Source organism: Rhinolophus sinicus, linkage group LG05, assembly GCF_036562045.2.
Source record: "Rhinolophus sinicus isolate RSC01 linkage group LG05, ASM3656204v1, whole genome shotgun sequence".
Lineage (NCBI taxonomy): Eukaryota > Metazoa > Chordata > Mammalia > Chiroptera > Rhinolophidae > Rhinolophus > Rhinolophus sinicus.
In genome coordinates, this window is record NC_133755.1 from 138830273 (window position 1) to 138855370 (window position 25098).

Consider the following 25098-nt stretch of genomic DNA (forward strand, 5'->3'; position numbering starts at 1 on the left):
AGCTACATACACTAACTTGGAAAGATCTCCAAGTACTTAAGTGAAAATAAATGTTGCAGGATGTCAAAAAAGAAAAAAATTATGGATTTTCTAAGGGTACATATTGTTATGTGTATACAAATTGTTGGGGAAGGGGTAGTTTTAACACCGAACTAGTTCCAGTAATTACTTCTGGAAAGTGGAGGAGGGCAAGCAAGAAGATGGTCAAAGGAGACTTGTACCTTATTTCTAATGGTTTACTGGGAGTCAGGGTGGGGAGGATTAAGAATGTGTAGTCATGTATTATTTGAACAAAGATTGAGACTTTAAAATCCCCATCTTATACTTTTTCTTCTGGCCAAGATTAAATAAGACTGGATTTACTTTGAAACAACTGAAAACTGGACAAAACATATGAAACCATATTTTTCAATACACTGGTCTTCAGACAGACAGGAAACTAGTATTAACCTAGCTTCCTGTATTGAATTTCTAAACGCTGATGCCGGAAGGGGAAACCCAGGCTGAGCCTACTAGACTTGAGTTGAGGAGGTAAGAGTTGAAAGTCCAGGAAGATGAAGGCAGCTGAGGTTCCCAGGGCAGAAGACCAAGGAGACAGCCACTGAAAAGAGGAACTCCAAAGATCTGCAGAGGGTGGCCCTCCAGTACCCAGCAATGTATTTGTCAGCAAAGCACGTGAGGCAGAATACCCAACATTGGGGAAAGGTTTAGAGGAAGCAGTCCCTGGAGCCCCACAAGGCTAGCATTAGAGCCTGCTCCCACTAGCCCAGACGAGAAAGCTTCACAATCCATAGGGCACTGGATACTCAGAAGGGTCTTGCCTCAGAACTGGGGGAAATGAGCCCTAGAACAAATGCTGCTCTGCTCTCACCTAACAAAGACCTGAAAGGACCAAACTGTTTTCAAGTATTTATGTTCCAGAACAAAAATAACCAGCACCCAACAAGTTAAAATTTTCATCTGGTATGCAATAAAAAATTACCAAGCATGCAAAGGAAAATATGGCCCATTAATAAGCAAAAAAACCCCACAAAAAACAAAAACCAAAACTGAATTAGCAGACATGGGCATTAAAAATTATCCTGTATGTTCAAAAACTAAAAAGACTGAGTATGTAGAGACATAAAAACACCCAAGTAAATTTCTAGAAATGAAGACATCTGAAATGAAAAACACATAGCCTTAGCACTGAACTCAAAAACAGTAATAATTTTACACGAAACAGATTTTTAAAAAAACCAAATGGTGCATGGGTGATCTGTGGGTCAACTTGTAGCAGCCTGTGTAGAGTTTCCACCAGAGAAGGGAGAGGACAAAAACATATTTGAATAAGGCTGAAAATTTTCCAAATTTGATGAAAACCATAGATCCAAGAAACTCAACCAACCCCAAGCACAAGAAACAATAGTATAGCAATCATAATTAAATTGCTCAAAACCAGTGATAAAGAGAAAAATCTTAAAAGGCAATAGAGGAAAAAAAGGCGTTATAGACAGAGGAACAAAAGACAAAGATGAAAGATTTCTCATGGGAGAAAATATGAGAAGACAGTAGACCAAGATCATGCAACTGCTGAAAGCAAATAAAGTCAACCTAGAATTCTATATCCAATGAAAACAACTTTCAAAAACAAAGGCAGACACAAAAACTCAGAATTCATCAACGATATCTGTACCATCATAACTAGAAATGTTCAAGGTTAAAGGACATTCTATAGACACAAGGTAAATTACCAGTAGTAAAATAATGGAGAACACAAGAAATGGTAATTACATGGGTGTTAAGTATACAGGGCTGTATCATCTAAAGAAACTATTTTGAATCCCATTCTTTTCAAATAATTTGCTTCTAGCAACATTTTAGGCAACTTCGAGCTTGGCAGTTTTGTATTTACCAAACTTCACAATATATAAGGCTGATATGAAACCAAAAGTTCCTAATTTCTACGACAAAATTACTGGGTCCACTCTTCTGGGTTTCAAAGCTTATAGGGGAGTATTCTCGCTTCTTAGTCCAAATTCTATGATTTAATATAATCTTAGCCAAAACATGGACCTAAAGTACCTGATTTCACATACTAGCATGTGGCTTAGTACTAGATATTTATACCAAGTACTCTAAACAGAAGGCCAATTTTACTTTACATGCAATCCGAACTAAAAAGGCAGTTACATATAAGCCCTTCAGATTTATAACAAATGGCAGTCTTGTAAGTTCATTACTTAGTAGAGCCTAAGTGAATTTCTACTGATTTGTGGAAGACCAACTTGCTTGTCACTCACACAGACATACCAAGTCCTCCCTCCAGCTATCATTTCTAAGGCTCTGTTCTCCACTGATGAATATGTACCTTAGTTACTATCTGCTGGTCTTGGCAAACAATAAAAATTGAACAGACAACCCATCCTCAAACAGACTGATAAATTCACTAGCATTAAATGTCATAATTAAAAAGCAAAAACATACTTCAGTTAATAAAAAGAACAGACTGATTCAATAAACATGTAGATTTATTTTAAATCAGTGATAACATGATACAGATTGGTTTTGCAGTTTTTAATGAACTGAAATAGAAATTTCTAAATACAGCAGTGTCTGCCTGTGCAACAAATATCTTAAGGTAAAATAAGGTATTTTGATATAACTACATCTGCATGAACAAATCAGATGAAAAATCTGAAAAGGTTTCTATATACCTTCTGGATTAAAAAAACCCAAAAATTATTAATGGCTCCAGATACTAAACTGCTAAACGAAAGGGAGGTCAGGCTGTGAGTTCTGTTGTAAGAGCTCTTCTTGCAAAATCTAACTAGTTTCATATGATTTTCTTGTTAGAGCAGTACTCAACATGACAGAAAATGAGACGCTTCATCAGCTACATATTCTTTCACAAAAATTGCTGTGTGTTGACATTAACGTGTGACAAGGCATTCGTATCTAGGTAAATGACAATTATGCCACTGTAGCTAATTTTTGCCACTTTGGGAGGAATGAAAATTCTGCATACTTTCAAATGAATCTTGTATGTTATAGCACTCACTAAAAACTAACAGCCATGGCACCATAATAAAAATTTCTTGTGAGGTACCTAGATTACTACTCAAGAAAACACAAAAATGTGAAGTAAACCTACCTTTTCCCAAAAACCTTTGAAGCCAGAGATTTTAAACAATTAAGGCACTTGAAAACATTAGGTATATGTACAAATGTGCAAGTAAAACAAACTTGAACTGTACCAGCAAGTAACAAAAAAAACCAGTAAATCTTCATTTTAAGAACCTCTAATTATCTAAATGCAAGGAATTTTGGCTTAGGAAATTGACCGAAGCAACCTGTCATTACTACTATAAAATAATGAAAACCAAGGGCTAAACTCAGCCACTATAGGCTAATGAAACTAAAACAAAAAAACTTTATTGATCTAGAAAAGAGCTCATTTTAAACTAATTTAAGCCTCTGAAACTAACCCAGCATGTCAAAGGCAAGAAGTATCCTTCTAAAACTAAGAAAACTAAAGAAATAAAAGTACGCATGCTTACTATACTGCGGGAATTAAAACTAAGAAGGAAGGATGGAAGAGGAATAAAAGAAAAAGCACAATCCGTTTATCCAGGGCAATCAATCATCATTAAACATCGACCATAATCTAATCAACCAAAAAATCCTTCAATTTTCTGAAATTACACTGGTCATATTTACAGTCTCAAAACTTATTAAAATAACTATCTCACTTAAAGAGTTAGTAAATGATTCTAAAACAACTTATAATTTCCTTTTTGCTTCATGAAAGAAGTTACTTTTCAAGAAAGCTTGGTGGAAATCCTTTTGAGGTACAACAGTGTTAGGATACTTTTATGAAGTACAAAGGAAAATATAATTAAATCAATTTATCTCTATATACTTTTTAACAGCCGTAAGAAAATTGTTGGGAGGTTCAATATCTGAAGGCTTTCAACTTTGCATAACATCCTTTAGTTTAAGTTACTCAGGTCTAAAATAAAATAGGTTTTCAATTAAATACTAACAGTGTGTTATCTAAAAGCAAGTTTACTACTGCTCACGTCAACAGTTACATCCTCAGACCAAACTTTTACCTTCCTTAATGAGAAACGACAAATCCCAAACATTGTAAGTTACAGTGTACCTTTCAGTCTGTCTTTTAAGGCACTGTTCTTTATTTTCTTGATGATATAAGGTGCTTTACAAGTATTAACAATAACCTGCTATACTTTAATGGTTTGTATTCTTTCCTTTCTTTAAATCTGGAATGTAATTCCCTATGTGGCATCTTATTTCTAATGTAGAAAAAATAACTGTTACCAAGCACAAAATTTTACTCTAAGGATAGTTACTCTTAGGATACTAAATTTAAAAATTTATTCCACTTTTGAAATGACAGCCCCAAATCCATCTGACTAATGCTCATTTGGCACATTCTTCTCAATTCTGGTCACTAAACTACATCCTGAGTTAGGATGACAATAATGCAGCTTTCAGGCTTTAAAATGACTAAATTTAAACTGCCAAAAGAGTCATGAGGTTTTCTGCGCAGGACAATGTTTTCCATCACTTATAGTTACATTTGGCATGTCAAGAAAAAAGAACATAATCCCACAGCAGCAGCCATTTAAAATAAAAGAAGACAGCCACAGGATTCATGCAGAGTAATTTAAATATTCCTGTTGAGCAAAATGATTTAACTGATTTTTCTTCAAGGACGATGTTCCAAAATATCCTATATGCATCCTTGGAAAATTTAAAGATCCTGAAATAGCGTCTTCCATGTGGGATATCTTGAAAGATAGTATTTTGGTTTCAGTGAGTTATACGCCAGTCCTTGTTAATTTAATGGGTCTGTTTACAGAGTGTGGTAGTTTCGTTCTTTTGATTTGCAGAATTTATAGAGAAAGAAAATTACAGCCTGTACACCCAAGACAAGGACAATTCCTCCAATGAAACTGGCTGCATCAAAGGTAGACTTCCGTATAGGTTGTGAAGTTGGAGTTAAAGTGGTATTAGTTGTACCTGTTAAGACAGAAGAAATAATGGTAATAAATCTCATGATCTTCTATTATAATTTCAAGACCCACCTGAGCTCCTATTTTGCCAAGTGTTAAATTCTATAAAGTATTTCCTTTTGAGTCAAGTCTTTACAGCTAGAATTCAGCTCTAATTGAGGAAGACAATTATTTATCAATCCCATTCTTCATTCTGTCCAGTGATATCAAGTGGTCAATGCTGCTATACAATTTCAAAAATGAAAATGGCAGAAAAAGACTCTCCTGGTTTATAAATTATGCCCTGGGAACATCTGAAGTACTTTAAAAATTTGCAATTCTTCAGACTATATATTTTTACTTAATTGCTAGAGTAAATATTAATATTTGTGTTGAAAATTCATACAACTTTTGAATTTTACTAAATATATAAGGTAAATAAATTTGGTTGCAATTTTTCAAATTACAAAAATAATCTTAAGCATCTGCAATTTATAACTCCAACAAGCAAAAGAACTTGTTATTAAAGGTATCTTAAATCTTACTCTGCAGATTTCACATTATGAGAAAGTATTACCAAGTCATGAGGGAAAAAAAGCATAAAAATTTGAATTCCTTTTCAGAGAGTGAAATGTTTCAAGAGGAAACAAAACAAAAATTTCAGGGAGTAAAACATTTCAAATGGAGCACCATCCACTTTAATAAAAAGCAATTTTTCATACTTAGAAGAAATTTTACTCTTTCTTAAACAGAATTATCAAATAAACACTGGTTCTGGTAGCTGTACAGTAAGTTGGCCTGCCTTAAAATTAATTACAACTGTTCTGTAGTTCTTCTTGTCAAGACAGAATGGCTTCATTGAAACTGAGAGAAAGGTAGCACAAGAATGAAGCCAAAAGAATCCAGAAATTATAAAAGATTCATCAGAATCAAAACAATAGTATTTTAAATATTAATAGAGGGAAGAATTCCTAACCTGTGTACCTACTATGGCCTATAACATAACCTAAATATAACTTAATATATGACATGTCAAATCATTAATAAAAAGTTAATTTTCACATGTACTTTCAAGAGTTATAAAGGAATAGAAGAAAGGGTAAGAAATACGGCTAAGGTGCATGTTTGGTGGTGATCTGGCTCTTTACATATTTCTCAGTAAAAAGGCTAGCTATATTATCTGCACTCAAATTACCATGGTTTTCAAGTTATAAGAAATTAGATTTCACCTACAAGTTGTACTAAAAGGGTTTGGGGAAAACATTATCATTTAATTCCAACGTATCATGCCAAATGCAGTTACACATTAAAAAACTAGAAGAGGACTCAGCAAACTCATTATTATTGATTTAACAGCCAACTATTATGGTCCTCTATATATAAGAGATGAGTTTCACTTCATAACCATTCATGAAAAAAAATTGGAAAAGGACGGCAGAAATAGTAAAAGGCAACAGTACACACACATCCTACCTCGGAGTTAGTATTAAAAACCTCAATTACCTGGCACAACAGTTGTGGGAGAGGAAGGCTTAGTTGTGGTTTTAGCTGGAATGTAAAAAAAAATGTATTAAAAACTTTAATTTCTAAACTTATTAGTTATCTAGCATCTATTATATCTTTTTAAAATAATGCCACCAACTTCAACATGCTTTCAGTTTCTTAGAGAATAAAGGCCAAATTTCAGTTAATGGTTCACTAACATAACCTACACATCCAGAATACTAGCTTTTAAATATATTTTATAACATTAAGCAATCATAAAATTGTATCCATGTTAATTAACATCTACATGTAAAATCAATATATACACCTAGATAAAGTTTGCAAAAAGACACACAAAAAGGCAATAATCAGTGTTCAGGTGAGGGAACTATAGGTTCTTTATAAAACCGCTTCTAAGACAAAAACTATTAAAGAGTCAAGGTCAGAAACAAGTGCAACTCAGTATTTCTTACATAGGTATCAAGATGGGCTTATCTTCTTCATTTCAGGGGGTTGGCAAAGTTTTCTTAAAGTGGCAGAAAGTAACTATTTTAGGCTTTGTGCGCTCTGTGGTGCAAAAGCAGCCAAAGACAACATGCAAGTAAGTGGGCATGGTTGTGTTTCCATCAAATTTTACTTGAAAGAACAGGTGCCCTGGGGCCATAGTTCCCCCATTTTAGATTAAAAGAGCCCAAGTTTAGGACAACACTAGTCTACCCTACTACGAGAGCTCAAATAATGATCTGATGATGCCTCTAAAGAAATGTACACTCATGGGAAGAGTAGACCGACTGTAACATTTTTAGGAACTAAAGCACTACACTAAGAGACTTCCATTAGTACTGACACTATTGATGGATACCAATAAATGATGTGTTAATAATACGGATGGCATAACTTTGTGTCCGTTTGTTTCTCACTGCTGTACATTTTACCCACCCTGTTCTAGGTGGACAGTGAGAGTTAGGTCACCTCTCACTCCTCCATGCTATGAACATCTTACAGGGAAACATTCGCTCTCATCTCTGATAGGACTGATTCCTACACAGAATCCCCAGGTTAGAGGGTGTGATTATTTTAAGATTTATAATCCCTTTGAAGTTTTTGTTCCCTATACATTCTGTGTAACTGCAAAAAATTACACTTCACAAATTAGACATATCAAATTATTTTTCAAACTTGTAACAGTATTACTAATTTTGCCTGACAATGTTAGGGGAAAAAATTCACAAATTTACTATTTGGTTCTCACTCCCCACCCTCTGAACATAGTAATTAATTCTTTTTTTGTAAATGGGCAAAACATTTACACACTTCTACTTTTCACCAAAGTACTATATTAACAAAGTTTTCAAAACCAGGCACTGCTTCGGAAATATACTTCCACTGACCTACTATAAGTTCCTTTCATTTAAAAAAATAATTCATAGGTTATAAAAACTGCTATTGGTGATAGAAAATTTAGAAAATACAGTAATAACATTTAAGTAATCTCATCACTCTGATTAACATGTTTTTTCCTGCCAGCTACTTTTCTAGGCATGTATATAACAAAAAAATTGTACTAGAACTACCTGATAGTTTATTTTCCACTTAATATGTTTTCCACTACATTTCTGACATAATTGAGTCATTCTAGTGTAAGATATTATTTATATTTATGTTTTTAATATTTATATTATTTGTATTGGCAGAAGACTGTTATAATTAACCCCACTGAATACCTTTCTACAGATCAGATTTTCTTTGCATTGTTTCTTTAACAGTCCCTTAATTTCTCACTTGTTCTCATCAGCAGTATAAGGAAAGAGACCCTATAAGGGTTTGCTGTTTTAACCATTAACTGTCACTCAACTGATGCATTTTCTGCCAGCAAGCCCTGGCTTTCTTTACAGAAACAGAGAAAACAAAAAAGAGACTCATGGTAGCTCACAGGAGAACCCAGGGTGAAGCAAGGAGAAATTGCATCAAGACTCAAGAGGAAGAAATGAAAAGTGGACCCACAATGGTTTGGGGGAAATCATTTTCCCCTCTGTCCCTTTCTGTTCACACCCCACCTTTTATGTTGAGAATTAGTTTTCTCTCAACATCTCTGCTTTAATCAACCTTTAATACCCTCCTAACCAATGACTTCTAATGGATGCTGAAGGTTTATGAGCACACCACTGTGTGCTCTCCAAAATAAGTTTCGTAGCATTTGCAGATTTCCATGGTGTGACTATTTCCACTGTAGCCGTAATTCAAGCTACCAACATGGTGTCACTGACCGTGCAGTTGGAAAGAGCTACGCACACTGACCAGCACAAGCTGGTACAAGCTAGCTCCCCACTGCCTAAGCCTTTCAAAATGAGTTTCTGTCCTTGTTACAGCATGTGCCCACGCCTTCCTCTGAAAACCTACAACTAAAACATACATGCACCATTTCTGCGCCATTCTTCTCTGGGCTTTCTTACTTTTCAGTTCCTCTCCAATCCTCTTCCCACCCCTTAGACATTATCGTTCCTTAGAGTTTGGCCCTCAAACCCTATTCAGCTAAGAGCTGCCCCAGTGGACTGCACTACGTACGGCCTCCACTGATTATCTGTACTTTTAGCTGAGAATGCTCCCATCACTTCAATCTCCATGTCCTCTGCCTTCTATTTCCTAGGCCTACTTGCACACATCTGCAACTCTTCCCATTACTGCGATGTTATGTAACCGCTGTGTTCACTCTCCTTCCAATCTCCATTCCACATTGTCAGAATAAGTCATTTTATTAAAAATGCAAGTCTCATCATATGACCTACATGCTTCAAATATGGCTCTTGACTAGCAGATTGCTCAGCTTCACTCTTCCTCCCCTCGTACTGGACACTCCAAATGCAATTCCCTGACCTCATCCTACTCTTTTACATCTGCTTAACATGTGGTGACCACCCTACTCTGCTTGGGAAACTCTCCTCATTCTCTTACCAGGGCAATTTCAAGACTCGGTCAGTTAACATCTTCAAGAAGCTGTCACCATATGTGCCACGCTACTCAACACACATACCTTCCTACAAATCCCTAACACACTGTGCTTCCCGACCTCTTTCACAGTTCCTACTGTGAAAATGCTGTCTCACTCTGTCTCTATCCCTACCACCTAGCCTAGTACTTGTACTGGAGAAGATGTTTCTAATTATTTACTCTTCCTATCAAATTAGTGAAGATTTTTAAAAGGAGATACTATCTAATGCTATTGAAGATGTGGTGAGAAACTTCCAAGTTGTTGATGGGAATGAAAAGCATATCTTTCTGGAAAGCAATCAGTATTGAGACTTGTAATAATCATATCCTCTGACTTAGGATGCTGTTCGAATCAATCCTATCAGAGATGACAGTAAATATTTCCCTATAAGATGTTCCAACCTAACTGTTCAGTAAAGAGCAGGATGGGTAAAGGGTGTACGACAATGCCTGCAGTAAAAGGGAAATAATTCCAATGTGCAGGTACACATTATCCAATTTCATATCAAGTTTATTTATTTAGATATACACATAGAAAAGACTAGAAAACTTAAATCACTTAAAACGTTTTGGTCTACCTCTGGATGATGAGAATTATAGGGAATTTTAATTTCCTTTACGCTTTTATATTTCCCAAGTTTTCCACAAAATCCACAAAAATCAGTTTGCGGATTCAATGTACAAGCTGCAGCAAATCCACTCAGATTCAATGAATGTGAAATATTGAAGTTGTTTGTCACTGTCACAAACAGTACACATTAATGCAATTACGTGGGCCAAGACTAAATATGTCTACTAATTTTCAAAATTGTACTAACACGTTTAGGTCTTTAATTACTAAAACGTTATCCATCAAGAATGCTTAAATATTTTGAAAGGAGGAAAAGAAGGAAAAGAGTCAATTATCTTGTATTACCTGTAGAATTGGTTGGCAAAGGAGCAATCGTGGGCACTATTTAAAAAACAAACAAACTTGTAAGTCAAAGATGTCTAAAATATCATTATCTATAACACTATTCCTAACCTGCAGTCATTTGAGTACCACTTTACAATTTTTATGTTTTAGTACCACCTGTCAAGGAGACTGACAGCTGCTCTCACCCAATATTGGTCTCCCCTTCTTTAGAAACAGAAGCACCAATTTTCAGTGACATTTATTTCCCTCTCCCCAGCAGAGACTTTTCTTAGCTTCCCCTACAGCTAGGTACCTTCTACTACGTGTAACTTCTAGGAAGTACGTGTAAGGAAGATATGGGCCTTTCTCTTACCTTGGTTCCTGCTGGCAGAAAAACCAATTAGATGGCTGAAAGATGAGAACTCACCTTGGAGAATAGTAAGGTCGAAGCCATTTTTGAGTAATGACAGTAAAAACCCAGAAGAAACCTGGGTCCCTAACGGTTGTAGAGCTGCTACTGTAGCCCTCTAGCTGCACCTGAACCCAGACTTCCTTTACATGACAGCAACGTTAAGTCTACTTCTGAAACCATTGTAATTTGTGGTTTTATGTCCCTTCATAGCCAAAACTAATTCTAACTGATACAACATCAAATAAGTAGAATTACTTGTTCAGTTTTTCTGTAATCTCTCAAAATGTTTTACTCTTGTCTCTAAGCAATGTTGTCATGAAATCATAGGTCTGGTATAGTTACCAGCTTTTTCTAACACACATTAAAATAACTATAAAAGTGTTTGTTCATTTACCACCTACACCATATCATGCACTCTACATAGGTTGTAACTGATCTCATACTGATGAAATTCTCAGTTACAAAGTTCAAGTTGGGACGGGGAAACTCCTACCAAAATTAAACAGTCATAGGTAGTCTTTTCAAGGTTACGGACACTCTCCAAAAAAACTTTTGCTCTATTTTTTATCTATGTACCAAATTAGGAGTTTGACTTTCTTATTAGAGTCTTCTGAAAAATCAGCTGTTTCATCTAAGAATTTTAACTATTTCCCAGGCAAAGAGTAAATGTTAAAATGTAATGAAGTTCCTCAAACTGAATTCCAGAAAATGGATGAATACAGAGAGGATGCATTTAACCACAGGACAAACTATGCTGGAGACTGACAATCACCAGTATCATACCCAAGTAATTGCCAGAAAAAGGTTCTCCCAGCAAATAAAGAGAGGGGCTAAATTACAATGAGTTTCTGGAAGAGCAAAATAAAAAAAAAAATAAAGGAAATAGCATCTGTACTTATAGCATTCCACAATATAGTCAACTCACTAAACCACGCTTCAAAACATTGTCCTTTTAGCAATCAATATAAATATACTATTCATATTCAAATTTCTAACAAGATTAGAATTATGGAAATGCTTCAAACCAAACAGTGAAATAAGACTTCCTTAAGCAATGGTCTTCCTCACCAGGCTGCGGCCACCTTCCCCAGCAACCAGTGTGAATACTTACTGGCACAGAAGTCTGTGCTGTTCACCACCTGGCAACTGGTTGTTGAATTATGTGAACAGTAGCTTTTACCTGTTACGAAAGATAAACAGCACCAATCACTTACTTATATTATCTTTGACTTTGTTACTAAGCTCCATGATTGCTTCCAAACATCAAACTGAGGCATAAGCACTGTGGAAGTCCATCCACTGACCCAAAATTCTGTAATTCTTTTTCCCATTGTTTCAGAAATATTACACAGGATCTCTCCAACTATTATCCTTTTAAAATCCACATGAACACACTGAACAGATAAATCAGAAACACTTCGATCTCAGAATTGTGGTGTGGCTACGTACCAGGAAGCCTGCTAGAATCCACAAGAGGGCTGAGTCAGTAGGGACAACTGTCAGGATCTCACAAAGGCTTAGCAAACAGGGGCGGTGCCCTGATGGTGGCACTAAGTCCTCTGTTCCAGATCTCTGCATTAGTCTTCTACACTTTCTAAAACTGACTGCCTGGATGGACACTTACAGCAAGAACATGGGGAAGTTTTCCCCAACATATCCTGCAGTAGGACATTTAATCTCTAAAACTTGCCAACTCTGCCAAACATGGAAGGGTGCACTTTTAAATTCCACGTTATAACCGTAAAAGAAAAAAAGTGACTCTTATACAACAAAAGAGTAAACTTGACCCCAAATTAAGCTAATACCTTAATTTTAAAAGGTTTTTAAATTTTGTTATGTAGTGATATAATTTCCAGAGCGCTTAAATCTTTCAATGAAGAACAAAGAAGTTTAACCTGTAGCTTTGGCTATTTCTTTATATATATATAAAAAAACTGATAGTTTTACTTATAAGAAAAAAAATACAATCAACTTACGTGAAGAAAACAGAATATACTGTAATCCTATGGTTCTAGCAAAAACCTAATCGGGATTTCAAAGTTATCTCCATGTAACTTTTCATCCCTCAGTTAAAAGTAACATTAAAACTTAACAAAAGCGCAAGAAAGAATCAACTCTCTTTTCACCTCATTCTTCTCCCATATCTAAGTATCCAAGTTTCACAAGGTCTCTTTAAAGTTCACCTAGCAGGACAGGACATATTGAAGATGAATGCCTCAAACATTTTTCTGCGGAAGTTTTCAGTGGAAATTTTCACAACTTTCTTTCATAGCTAATTTCAGTGTATCCTGCAAAGCTCTAAAATCTCTTCCTTTAAAACTATTGAACCTTAATAGTCAAGTCTAAGGAATTAAAGGTAGGAGGAAATGGGAGACAGAGGAAATAATTCTAGGGGGCAGTGTTAAGCAATTGGCACCTTAAAGGAAAAATTATTTGATTTGCAAAATAAATAGTGCACACTGTCCTAAATGTCCTACATAATTTTCAAATGTTCAAGAATACTCTGTACTGTATTTTTAAATGTTATAACCAAATAGTTTTGCATTCTCAAAATTAAAACAATCCCAAGTTTCTTACCTTCTTTACATTGCATCCAAAAGCAGGTATTAGCAGTATCAGTGCTCGCATTAACACAGGAAACACAGCTGTTGTGGTGTTCACAGATTTCTGGGGTGAGGGAGATGTATGCAATCAATTACTTGGCATCTAATTTTGAATTTGTATAACTTATTTTTTTTAAACAACAGTAAGCATTACATCCAATATCAGACTTCCTAATTCAGAGAAATGGTAAAACTTTACAGCCTATTGACAGACTAATGGGTAAAGCACATGTGTTACATGCAATGGAATATTATTCATCCACTAAAAAGAGGGAATCCTGTCATACACTACATCATGGATGGTCCTTGAAGAAACTATTCTAAGTGAAATTAGCCAGTCACAGAAAGACAAATGCTGCATGACTCCACTTATAAGAAGTATCTAACATAGTCAAACACAGAAGCAGAAAGTAGAAAGGTGGTTGCCACCAGCTGGGGAGAGGGGAAACGGGAGAATTGCTGTTCAATGAGTATAAAGTTTCATGCAAGATGAAACGTTCTAGAGATCTTCTGTACATCGTTCTGCTTATAGTGAACACTGTACACTTAAAAATTTGTTAAGAGGGTAGATTTCATGTGATTTTTTTTAAACACACACACACACAAAAAAAACAAGAACAAAAAAATCTTTATAAACTGGCTAAGAAATTCCAATAATTTTAAACGACATATGAAGCCAAAAGTCAAGTCAAAAGAAAGGGGGGGAAATAAGCTAGTGGGAACGCTCAGTACTTCATGGTACCTACCTAGACAACCTTTTTTTTTTTTTTTTAACAGGACAACTATTTCAAAGACACTCAGGATTTCTTGAGGCATTTTAAAGCATCCTTTAAAAAAATAAAAGTATTGGGGGAAAAAAGACTATAAGGCCAACAATACACATAGGAAAATCACTGCCCCAAAACATCAGATGAGACACTAAAATTTTTAATAATAATAAAGATGTATTTCAACCACAGGTTGAACCCAAGCTCTGATGACACCCATTTCTGGAAAAAACCAGATTCATCATTCTTAACTGATCTACTCTTTTCAGGGTCCTCCATGACTGAAGGGTAAATAGACAACACATCTGAAGGCGGCTACATTTATGTACGTGTAATTTAACAAGTTAGCAAGGTCTTTTTCAATAATTTAAGCCAAATGGCCCAGAAACAAGACTTCAAAGAAGGCCAATTACAATTCAGTATCTGGACAAACAAATGGACTATAGAATTGGGCTCTATCCATTTTCCTAGAAGATAGATGCCTCCAAAAAACATTCTCGTTCGCTTCCTCCATACCTAAAAAAACAAAACAAAACAAAACAAAACAATAGTTCTGCACAGAGACATTGCATTTCAATACTTTATCATTAGTATTCATTAGACTGGGACATATGTGGTACCCTGAGGGGAGGGGAATGGGTCACAAAGCAGAAATAAATTCTTCAGAGGATTGTATACAGATAAAAACTCAGTTTTTAAAAATCTTTTGTGTTTGATGATGAATGTTTGGGTAGCATAGTAATGATATTTATAATGAACTAAACTTGCTACCTTTCCAGCTGCAGCTTACCCAACTACTACTTACAGAAAAAACAAATCATCTCCTTTCACGCATTTAAATTACACAAAAGCAATTAACTTGGTATTTCCAAGCTTCTCTTTGGAAAAAAACAAAAACCAAAAAACCCTCAAAACTACAATTCTAAGAGGAAACTTCCAAATAAACCAGGAGGCAGAACATATTCTGCTCTATCATCTTAAAAACAGTGCAGTTAGAATTTCCAGTATTGTACTGCAATTTCCCTTCATTTAAAAATTTCTGAATTTTACCGTTACATCTTTATGAATCTAACAAATAACATTTAAGTTTACTGTATATATTTTAAAAACTTTTATAAAATGCAAAAACTGGGTAAGACATTGTAAAACATGATCAGCCTGAAAAAGATATCAAGGTAAAAACCAGAAATTCTCCCGTCAAGATGCCAGTTCTCCTTACCCAATATTAACTGAAATAACCAATCACACTAGATTTCAGGTTTTATGTATCTAAGGTTCCACCTTACTATTTCGAATTTAACTTCCGTATTTTTTTTTTGTATTGTCACGACATTGCCAATTTATTCTTTAAAATTCAGTGTATGCCTCAACCAGCTGAATGCAGAGCCTAACAAAAGATGTGTTCTAGAAAATCGACAGACCTATGTTCCAATCCCAGTTTCACTATCTACTAAACATACGGTCCCGGCAATTCCTTTATCTCCATCCAATGCCTAGGTTTCACCCCCTATCTTCTGGTTTAGCCTAAAAACACTAAAAGAAACATATACGAAGCACTACGTACACGAATGAGTACTTTTCGTTCTTTGCACATAGCATGGGGTGTAAAGGTTTAATTAAACGCTCAAACCTCAGGTATATCCCATTACCCATCCGCAAAATTAACGTTAATTAAATCTCAGGCGACTTATTTTGTTAAACGCAAGCCTGGGACGCCAGCGAATACTAACGTCTTCAGTTTCCCTTTCCCTCTTTCGCCAACTTCCGGAGATGCCTCTCTTCGGAGGACCTGGGTGGACGAATGACTAACCCCAGGGAGAAGGAGTTCGGTCTCATCGCCAACTTTGGAGGCGCGTCGCCTCGCCTCCTAATCAACCCCACTGCTGACACCGCAGAAGGACGCCACGTCCACTCGTCCGTGCCTACGATGAGGCGGGGGATTACGAGGCTCTTTTATTATATAAAGCATCTCGGACAGGGACACTCTGGGGTCAGAAACGGCCTCACGGCCACCGGGGCTCCGCCGCCCCTTCCCACTGGGGCGCTCCCCCACTCCGGCCACCCCGTGCCGGGCCCGGCTGGACTCCGACCGGCCGCCATGTTTCCGGAGCGCGGCCCGCCCCGGCCCCCCGCGCACCGGGGGCAGGGAGGGCAGCTCCGCTAGGCAGGCGGGCAAGAAAGCACAGGAAGCCAGTTGGGCTGGCGCCCACCTGGTACTGGAGTGGTGACTGGATGGACGGTCGTCACAGGCGTCGGGGCTGTCGTGCTGGGGGGCGCTGAAGTCACGTTCGGGGTCACGGTGGTGTTCTGAGCCGCGGTCAGCACACAGAGCGCGGCCAGGCAGGCGGCGGCCCAAAGCAGCTGGCGGGAGAGCCCAGACATCACGACCTCCGCGCTGGTGTTCCGGCGAAAGCTGCAGCGTACAACTCTCAGGCTGTCCCTCTGTCCCCTGCGGCGCCGCCTCCGAGACTCCGCTCCCCCCGCGGGAGCACGCTAGGGTCACGTGAGGGACCCCGGGCCACGGCTTGCGTGGGCGCCGCGGAGCGGAGGCGGGGCGCGGGAGATACCAACTGGAATCCTAAGGGAGGGGAAACAAGGGTGTCGAGAAGAAGCCGAGGGAGGCTGTCCCTCAAAGCGACTGTTCAGTAATGAAGCTGCAGAAATACAGGAAACTATTTCATTTGCCCTAAGATCACCACACAGGACGCAACTGGGCTTCTTCTCGTCCCTGCGATAGGAAATGCTCCCACCTTGGCTTGGATGGAATAACCTACATGACGTGGCGCACGGCGTCCCCCGAGCCACTAGCGAGGCGGTAATGCCACTGCCCCACGTGACCTCGGTGCCGGGTTGGGCCTCCACCCACTCGCGTTCCTCGGGCGGAAGTTGTTTCCATGCGGTGCACCTAGAACCTGAGCAGGAGTTAGACTTGTGCTGTGCTTCCGCATTCCCAAGGTCTTGCGTAGATCCTTGGTAGGACCCGCGATTTTTGCCTTGAAAATCCGTTTTGCTGGATGCAACCCCGTGAACTCCCCAGGGAAATGGAGACACCATGTGGTTAAGGGGTTCCTGATCCGCGCCGCTGAACAACCGAGAGCGGTCTTCTGCCTTCCAGCCAGAGCCGCACACCCTCTGCCTCTGTCACTCTTTCCCAACCTTGCGTTTCCGAATTTCTTGCCACTTCAGCCCGCGGTAGCAGCAGCCAGTCAATGCCACCACTACAGTCAGAGAATCAGAGACGATCTGAGCTGGAAATCCATCTGTTCTGTTCCTACCTCCACTTTTCAAGTGAGGAAACAGATTCAGAACAGTGACGACCAAAACCCACTGACGGCTTGGTGTCAGGTCTTGATTTCGAAATGCTTGTTACTGTTCTGTCGCTGCTCGGGCTTTCAGTAAGCGTGAGCGCCATCTGATGCCCGGTCTCGCACACATTCACGAGTGCGTCTCTGCTTGTGGTACACGGTAAAAATTAGATGATAAGAGCTAAGTATTTAATGTCTGTTTGCGACTATTTGTATTTCTCAGATAATGTTACACAGTCGACCCTAGTAAAATAACACACGAACAGTAATTAGGTTTTGTGAGATCTGCTTTGCTATGAAAACACCAAAAAAGATGACTGCGTAAGCTCTGTTAAAACATTTGAGATCGAAATTCGTACTGAAAGAAAGGGCTTGTTAAACCATATGCTAACCAGAAAAAGGACCAAGGCCTGGGACATGCAGTCTGAGCCATCAGCAGCAGGGCTTTATGGGGAAGACAAATATGTGTACCATCATGAGCTTGACAGGGGCACTTTTATGCAATGAGTTTGAAGCAGACAGAAATAAGTTGTTTGGAAAGAATTTACACTGGCTATATAGATGAAAGGGCTGACAGGAAAAGGTGAAGCAGAGAAAGTTCTAGGATAGGTGAATAGTCCATGGGAAGAAGTATTTGTTGGTTGTGGGCAACCCTCCAGAAAGTTTATGCCTGAGCAGGATGCAAACTGGAAGTCTATTCAAAGTTTCAATGTACATTCAGAAATGTGAGTAGTATTTTGTGGGTTTTGGCCTTTTGCTGTCAACTGATTAATTTCCCATGTCTCTTCCTCTCACCCTGGGGCGGGCTGTAATTTAATTTAGGAGATCTAGGAATTTTTTTCTTGTTAGCGCTTTACCTTTTTTTCTTTTTGCCTAAATTTGAAAGCTTTTATAACTCCCTAGATTCTAATCACTGGGGTCCTTCTGTACCTTGATGACTATAGACATTTGTTACAATGACTACACTAGTGGGAGATTTGCTCAGATGGAAACTACAATGATTTTTGACTGATCCAAGCTATGGCCAGAAGCATGAGTACAGCCAAGTGAATAAATGAGATCTCGTCATCAGCCTTCAAACAGTGACTGTCTCCTCCTCTGTCAGGATGCCTCTCACACATTACTTATTTAGCACATGACCGTCTGATACCCAGGCCAAATGAAGGCACTAGTCAACTTTTTAAGGTTAAGAATATAATAGAAGTTCTGTTTTCTTCCCATACCCCAGTGTACTGTAGGATGAACACACCCCACTGTGGAGGCCATTGTTTTACAATTTGTCATCTAGGTGTTCACCTCTAGTTCTCAGATTTTTGTTAGTCCTTGTAAGGAGACATTTCACTCGTTTGAAGACTAGAAAAGCATCAGCTATTTTATTTCACGTGGCATCGGTTGAGCTAGATCAAGGGAGACTTCCAAAGTCATTTTCACCACGCCAGAGCAAGAACTGGCATCTATAATACAATTTTAACAACGTGTGTGAAACCTCGGGTAATATTGAAATACATTTCAACAAAGTTAGAGAAAGTTTGTAATGAATCAAAGATTAATCGTGAGCTAAAGCTGTATATTCAGATTCTTACTATTAGCACGGTGATTAGGATTGATAAAATTTTACAGATGTTCTCATTAGGAGGCATTCCACTTTGACTATGGATATTTCTTTGATAACTGTTCCAGGGTTTCAGAGAACAGCATTACATTTTAGAGCAGTTCTCAACCTTGGCTGAACATAGGAACCACGTGGGAAGTTCTGATGCCTGGGTACTAATTTAAGTTGTTGGGAATAATGCCTGGGCATCAAGAGTTTTAAAAGCTCCCCAGGTGTTTCTAAGCTGCAACTTAGGTTGAAAACCATTGCTTTTGCTTCTCAGAGTGTGGTTCATGAATATCATTCGTACCACCTAAAAATTTGTTAGAAATGCAAAATCTCAGGCCTCACCTCAGACCTGAATCACGATCTGTATTTTAACGAGATCCATGTGTACGCGTGTACACCTATGAGAGTTTAAGATTGCTTTACAGTATTACCTGTGGAGAACTAGTCTACCCCTCTACATTGCTACAGTTAATAGAGAATCGTCCACAAAATTGTATCAAGCAAGACATGTTGTTGTAAACTTTTTGTTTCTTTGGGGTTCTTTTGTTTTAGAAATGTAAAGTCAGGATACAAACAACGCAAGAGTCGTGGAGCCCAGCCTGGATTCTCTAGGTTGGCACCTGAGACGCATTTACTTTTATTTCCATTCTGCTTTAAACCCTGGGTGTGCTAGAGCTTTTTGCGTGATATTTCTTAGTCCTCTAAGAAACAGAAAGAAGCCTTTTTTTCTAACTCATTCCTTAGGAACAACCCCCAAGTTCGAGCTCTCCGATAGCCTGCATTAGCTACTACTTCCCCCTGTGCCCAGGCATCAGGGGCGCTCCTCCCAACCTGTCTTGGAGAGCTGATTTTCAGCCAGAACACACCCAAATGGACATTGTTCTTATTAAAATACTCCAGTGATTCTGTATTGACTGGTAAAGAGTGCTGCCCTGGGGAGCCCAAGGGTCCCAGTCCTTCCCCCAAGACCCCAGACTGCCATGGTGCCTCTCCTGCAGCTGGAGGGCCCACTTCCCATCCAGCCAGGAGCTTCAGGTCCCTACACCAGGCCTCTCGTCTCTGTCCCTTCTGATTGGTCAATGTTTGCATACCTCCCTGCTGCCTGGATAAAATCAGTTTGTCTCATCATTTTTCCTCATTCTTTTCTGGTGTCACACTTGAGTGTCTTACAACTTTCGTCTTGCTGCCACATACCGGCACGCCACAGGTCTCTCATCTAGATCTACGTCTTTAATATTAATACATCCCAGTGGCTCTTAACGTGTGGTCTCCAGACCAGCAGCATCAGGAACACCTGAAACAGGTTAACAATGCAAATTCTTCTGCCCACTCCAGACCCACTGAATTAGAAACTGGGGGGAGGCCTAGGAATCTGTGTTTTGAGAGGCACAAGCATTTCTGATGCACACTGAAGAAAAAGAACCTACGATTTCTCACATTTTCAAAGCCCCCTATCGAATACCAAACTTTGTCATCTATATTGTACATGTTACCATTGAGTTTGTCATGACTGTTTTGTAGGATGTATAAAATTTATTTGAGATATGAACTGACTAGATTTACCAGTTTTATGTTGGGATTCCATGTTGGGAAGGGTAGTAGATAGCGTAATCACTACGTAGTTTTAAGAAAATGAGTTTCTATAAAGGAGAGAGTGTCACAAGGTATAATAGAGATCAGTTTTAATTTTGAGGATGGATTAATTCAGTCAATTGAAAATATGGTGTTAGAATAGCTAATACTGAGCATAACAGGGACTCGGTGTTTTTTAAAATGATGATGATGATATTCTGTCGGCTTGACTGGCTTTTGTGGGTTGATATTCCAGAAGGAAAACTAAACTTTATTGAATAGCTGCCATGTGTCAAGCATCATGAGAAGTGTCTTCACATTATCTCAATTAAACCTCAAACCACATAAGATAGATGTACCACCATTTTACTAATGAAACTGAAGCCCGAAACAAATAAAAGTATTGTTACTGATTTTATAAATTTACTCAGAAAATCACTAGTGTGATTAGAACCAGAAGGGAACTAACAGCTTCTTTACTTCTCTGTTCTTTTTACAAATGAGGAAAGTGAAAAGTTAAGTGATTTGACTGCTACATTTCTAGATAGCTGGGACTTAAACAAACAACTTAATTTAAAATATGTGTAAAGTGTAAAAACTCAGAGTGTGGGGTCCTGAGGGTGTCAGACCATTCATTAACAAATAACTGGCACTGCAGTTGGAGCAAACAAATTCTTTAGATACAAGTTTCAATGTTTATCTCAACTCTCCCAAATGAAGAGAAACGTCCAGATATCACACAGTGCTTACTAGCATGGCTTAGTGTAAGATACAGCATATGTAGTTGACTTTGCCATATCAACAATTAGGACAAGGTCACATAACTAACATTTTGTATAAATCGTCAGAATGCCTTTACTCTCTATTCGTAGATTTGGAAAACTCTAGAATTCCTTCTGTTTAATCAAGTCAAAGTCTTTCAATTTGGTTAAATCAATCTTATATTAGGAGTTAATTGGGGTAAGTTTTTGAGTCTTTTGTAATCAGTTTCTCCAAACAACACATTTAAACAAACCAATCATTCAAATACAGAATACATTCTGATACGAAAGTATCACTGTGTGTACCTTTAAATGGGGGTAGTAAGAACCACTGCATATATAGATCTGTGGTTCAAGTTTCTATACAGCATGAAAGTGGAAAGTGACAGGAAACACAGGGACCATGAACTTGCTGCCATCCTTTAGAAAGTTTGCAGCGTTCCACCTTTACATTGCAGCTATGCTGAAAAATAAAGGGAGCTGGAATCAGTTTCTAACACCCATGCAAACACCCCAGTTCTTTCACATAAATGCTTAATGTCTTAATATGTAGGTTCATTGTCAGTAAGAAGTGCTCCACTGCTTGTTGTAACATGACTGATGCTTGTAATTTGTTTTAACCAGGATCTCTGTAAAGCATCAGTTCTATTCATCACATGCTTCACTAGCTGGTGAGAGACCCTGTGATAAGTCCAGCTCCCCCCGCTTTGAGACGTCACCAGTGTGACCAGAGAAACCCATCCCTAGGCCCAGAGAGAGCACCTGGCGGCTGCACCCTCCGCTTGGCTGAAACACTTAGAATAGAGGGAGAGGAGGCAGCTCCTCTTTAGTGTTTCCCACGTCTGGCTGTTAGTCAGTCATTGAGTAGCTTTTAAAAATACAAGGTCCTCGGCAACACTCTGAAGGTTATCCACTGGTAATTTATTGAGCACACATTTACGCACTTCCAGTAGAACAAGTCCTACCTAATCTAGGTCCTGTATACAAATGATTGACTCCTTGAACAGCCCTGTGTGGTAGGTACTGCTGTTCTGGGGTGAGGAAATAGAGGTACAGTGAAGTTCTTGCCTGAGTTCCTGCAGCCAGAGATGGCAGAGCCAGGACTGAAACCCAGCCTGTCTGGCTCTAGGACACACATTTTTAACACGACGCTGCCTCTGGGTCAGTTGAGAATGTGACAAAGGTAGTATGCATTCTCCTCATCCACCTCAGATTTTAGTATAAAACTACATGCTATATAGCAATGAGCTTTTATTTAACGATAAAAAAAGTATATATGCCAGTTTTCAGGAGTTAGGGATGGTAGGGGGCAGGGGAGTAGGTATGACTATAAAGGAGTAGCCCCAGGGAGGTCTCTGTGGCACCGAAAAAGTTCTGTGTCTTGATTGTGGTGTCAGCCACACAAATCTACACATGATAAAATGACAACACACACACATACTGAGGTCAATTGCCTCTTTTTGTATTTACTATGGCTAAGGTCTGCCCACTGGGGAAACGGGGTGAATGGTACACAGAAATGCTCTGTCGTATTCTTGCAACTTCCCATGACTCTATAATTATTTCAAAAAGTAGGAAAAAAAAAAAAGCATATGCCTACCTTCGGTAAGACCCAATTCAATGACAGACCTGTCTCCATCAGATTGGCTCAAGGATCATCTTCGAAGACAAACCCTCTGCTCAGAGCAAGAAAAGCCCCAAGACTCTGGGCAGAGCAGGAGCCCAGTGGCAGCAGTGGTGGCAGCAGCACGCAAAGTCACCACTAACAGAGCCAATCGCTCCACCCACTACAACGCGGTGGCTGAGACCAGTTTCATGTCTTGCCGTGATTCCCAAATGACTGACTCGTGCCCAGCGGCTAAATAAGAACCTCCGGGGAGAGCGCTAAATGAATGCACATCTAGAGAACGAGTAGTCAAGGACAGTCCAGCAGTCTAGTTGACAAAGTTCTTGCGGTGACATGAGTTTGAGAATCGCCGATCACAGAGCAGCTTATAAAGCTGGGTCCCTAATAACATCTCCGGAGTTACCATCATGGGGACCAGAACCCAAACACTTGGTTGGCATGGCTCAGACACAAGCATTCTACTTGTGTCCTATAACAACAGCCAACATGTGTACCCTTTCCTGAATGCTAGGTATAAACAATGGAGTTTTACAATAAATTCTTTTTCTTTATTGTTTCTCCTAGTTTCTCATGGCAGAAATGTAGTTACAAACAACAACAAAATTCTGTTACAAATATTTTAGGATTTTCCAAGGCCACTAGGTGCTGCTGCTTAACTAAGAATGGTTTTGGCGACTCAACCAACAGTAACATAAACAGGTCTGTTTGTCTCATACAGTAAGAAGTCCACAGATAGGCAGTTGATGGTATCGGTTTGGCAGCTCCAGAGCTGGGGCTGACATCTCTGCAGTTCTCTTGGCCTTTCCTTCATGGCCCCAGCCTCTCTGCATTCAAGACTGGATGAAGGGGGGAGGGCAGGACCACTGCTATACTGCTCCTGTCTTACCGGCCAGAATGGTATCCTGTGGCCACTCCTAGCTGCAAAGGAGGCTGGAAAATTGAGTATTTTGCTTTTATAGTCTGTACAGCAGAGTCAAGAAAGGAGAATGGAGAAGATACTGGGTGCTGGGAGAGCCAACCTACGGCATCTGCCACAGCTTTCAAATTAAATTTTATCAAGCACGGTTTAATTAAATCTAGAAACAGCTGATCAGATACATAATAAATTGTCATAAAATATTGATATGAAAATCAGGCATAATACTCTCCACTGCCAATAATTGTACATTGTGGTATTGGTCTTTCATTCTCTGTTGGAACCAATTCTAGTTGTTGAAGAACTTCTGTTCCTTCAATCAACTGCCTAATACAGAATTAAAAATGGAAAATTTAGTCAGTCATAAATCTTCACCTTTAGCTCACATTTCTAAATTGAGTGCTATCTAGCTCAGCTAAGGGTATTTCCTACAAATGAAAGTAACGTCTGTCATAAATATCTTAAATAGCTCTAAATGTGAATGTGTCCACTTTGCCATGGTTCCCCAACATCTGTCTGAGACCCTTCCAATCTGTTATCCACACTGCCATCGGATGAACTTAAAAAAATGCAAATCTGATCTCACCTTCCTGCTTAAAGCACTTCAACAATTTCCCATTATCCTTATGATAAAGTCCACAAATCTCTCCCATGGCCGGCCTGCCCACGCCCCTCCAGGGCTGTCTTGCAGCAGGCTCCCCTGCTCTCTGCTCCAGCCACACTGGCTGTCAGAACCTCAGTAGCACTTTGAGCCCTTTCTGCCACAGCTGTCTCCTTTGCTTCTGGCCACCCCCCTGCCTGGTCACCTCCTGGCCTTCCTGCAGATCATAGCTCAGGCATCAATTCCTTGGGGAAGTTTCCCAGAGCCCCTGCTTATGTCAAGTTCCCCTCCTCTCCTCTCCTTTATAGGAGTTACCAGGGTTAAATATGACGTTCATTTGTATGCTTCTTTGATTCTTTCGGATTCTCTCATGCCTAATACAATGCCTGGTACACAGTAGGCATCTAAACAACATCCATTGGATACATGAATAAAAGGCAGCTCAAAGCCATGCTAATTTGAATCTCTGTGGACATTCGTAGGCCATGAGCTAGTGGCTTGAGTGGAGCTCAACTTCTGATGGTTCTCTCAACTAAAAGAGAGACAGTCCTAAACGCAGGACCGGTGCC

The 25098-nt window shown here is 39.1% G+C and overlaps 2 protein-coding genes across 9 annotated transcripts in view; both read right to left on the reverse strand.

Annotated features, from left to right (window-relative positions):
- Positions 1–2492: 2492 nt before the first annotated feature.
- On the reverse strand, positions 2493–16645 carry CD164 (CD164 molecule). The gene is made up of 6 exons (XM_019734969.2): positions 16358–16645; positions 13355–13444; positions 11889–11957; positions 10387–10422; positions 6501–6545; positions 2493–5025 (listed from the first exon to the last, which is right to left on the reverse strand). Exons 1-6 carry the CDS (start codon positions 16527–16529, stop codon positions 4859–4861), a joined length of 579 nt encoding a protein of 192 aa, XP_019590528.2. The 5' UTR covers positions 16530–16645; the 3' UTR covers positions 2493–4858.
- Positions 16577–25098, reverse strand: part of PPIL6 (peptidylprolyl isomerase like 6) — a 33217-nt gene continuing 24695 nt past the window's right edge. For 5 of the 8 annotated variants that reach the window (XM_019734962.2, XM_074333399.1, XM_019734959.2 and 2 more), the window contains one exon: positions 22286–24255. In XM_019734962.2, coding sequence (XP_019590521.1) covers positions 24144–24255 — 112 coding nt within the window. In that variant the 3' untranslated portion in view covers positions 22286–24143. Of the gene's footprint in view, positions 16726–20646; positions 21849–22285; positions 24256–25098 lie in introns of those variants that run through there. The other 3 variants (XM_019734963.2, XM_074333401.1, XM_074333400.1) reach the window with 3 other exon arrangements.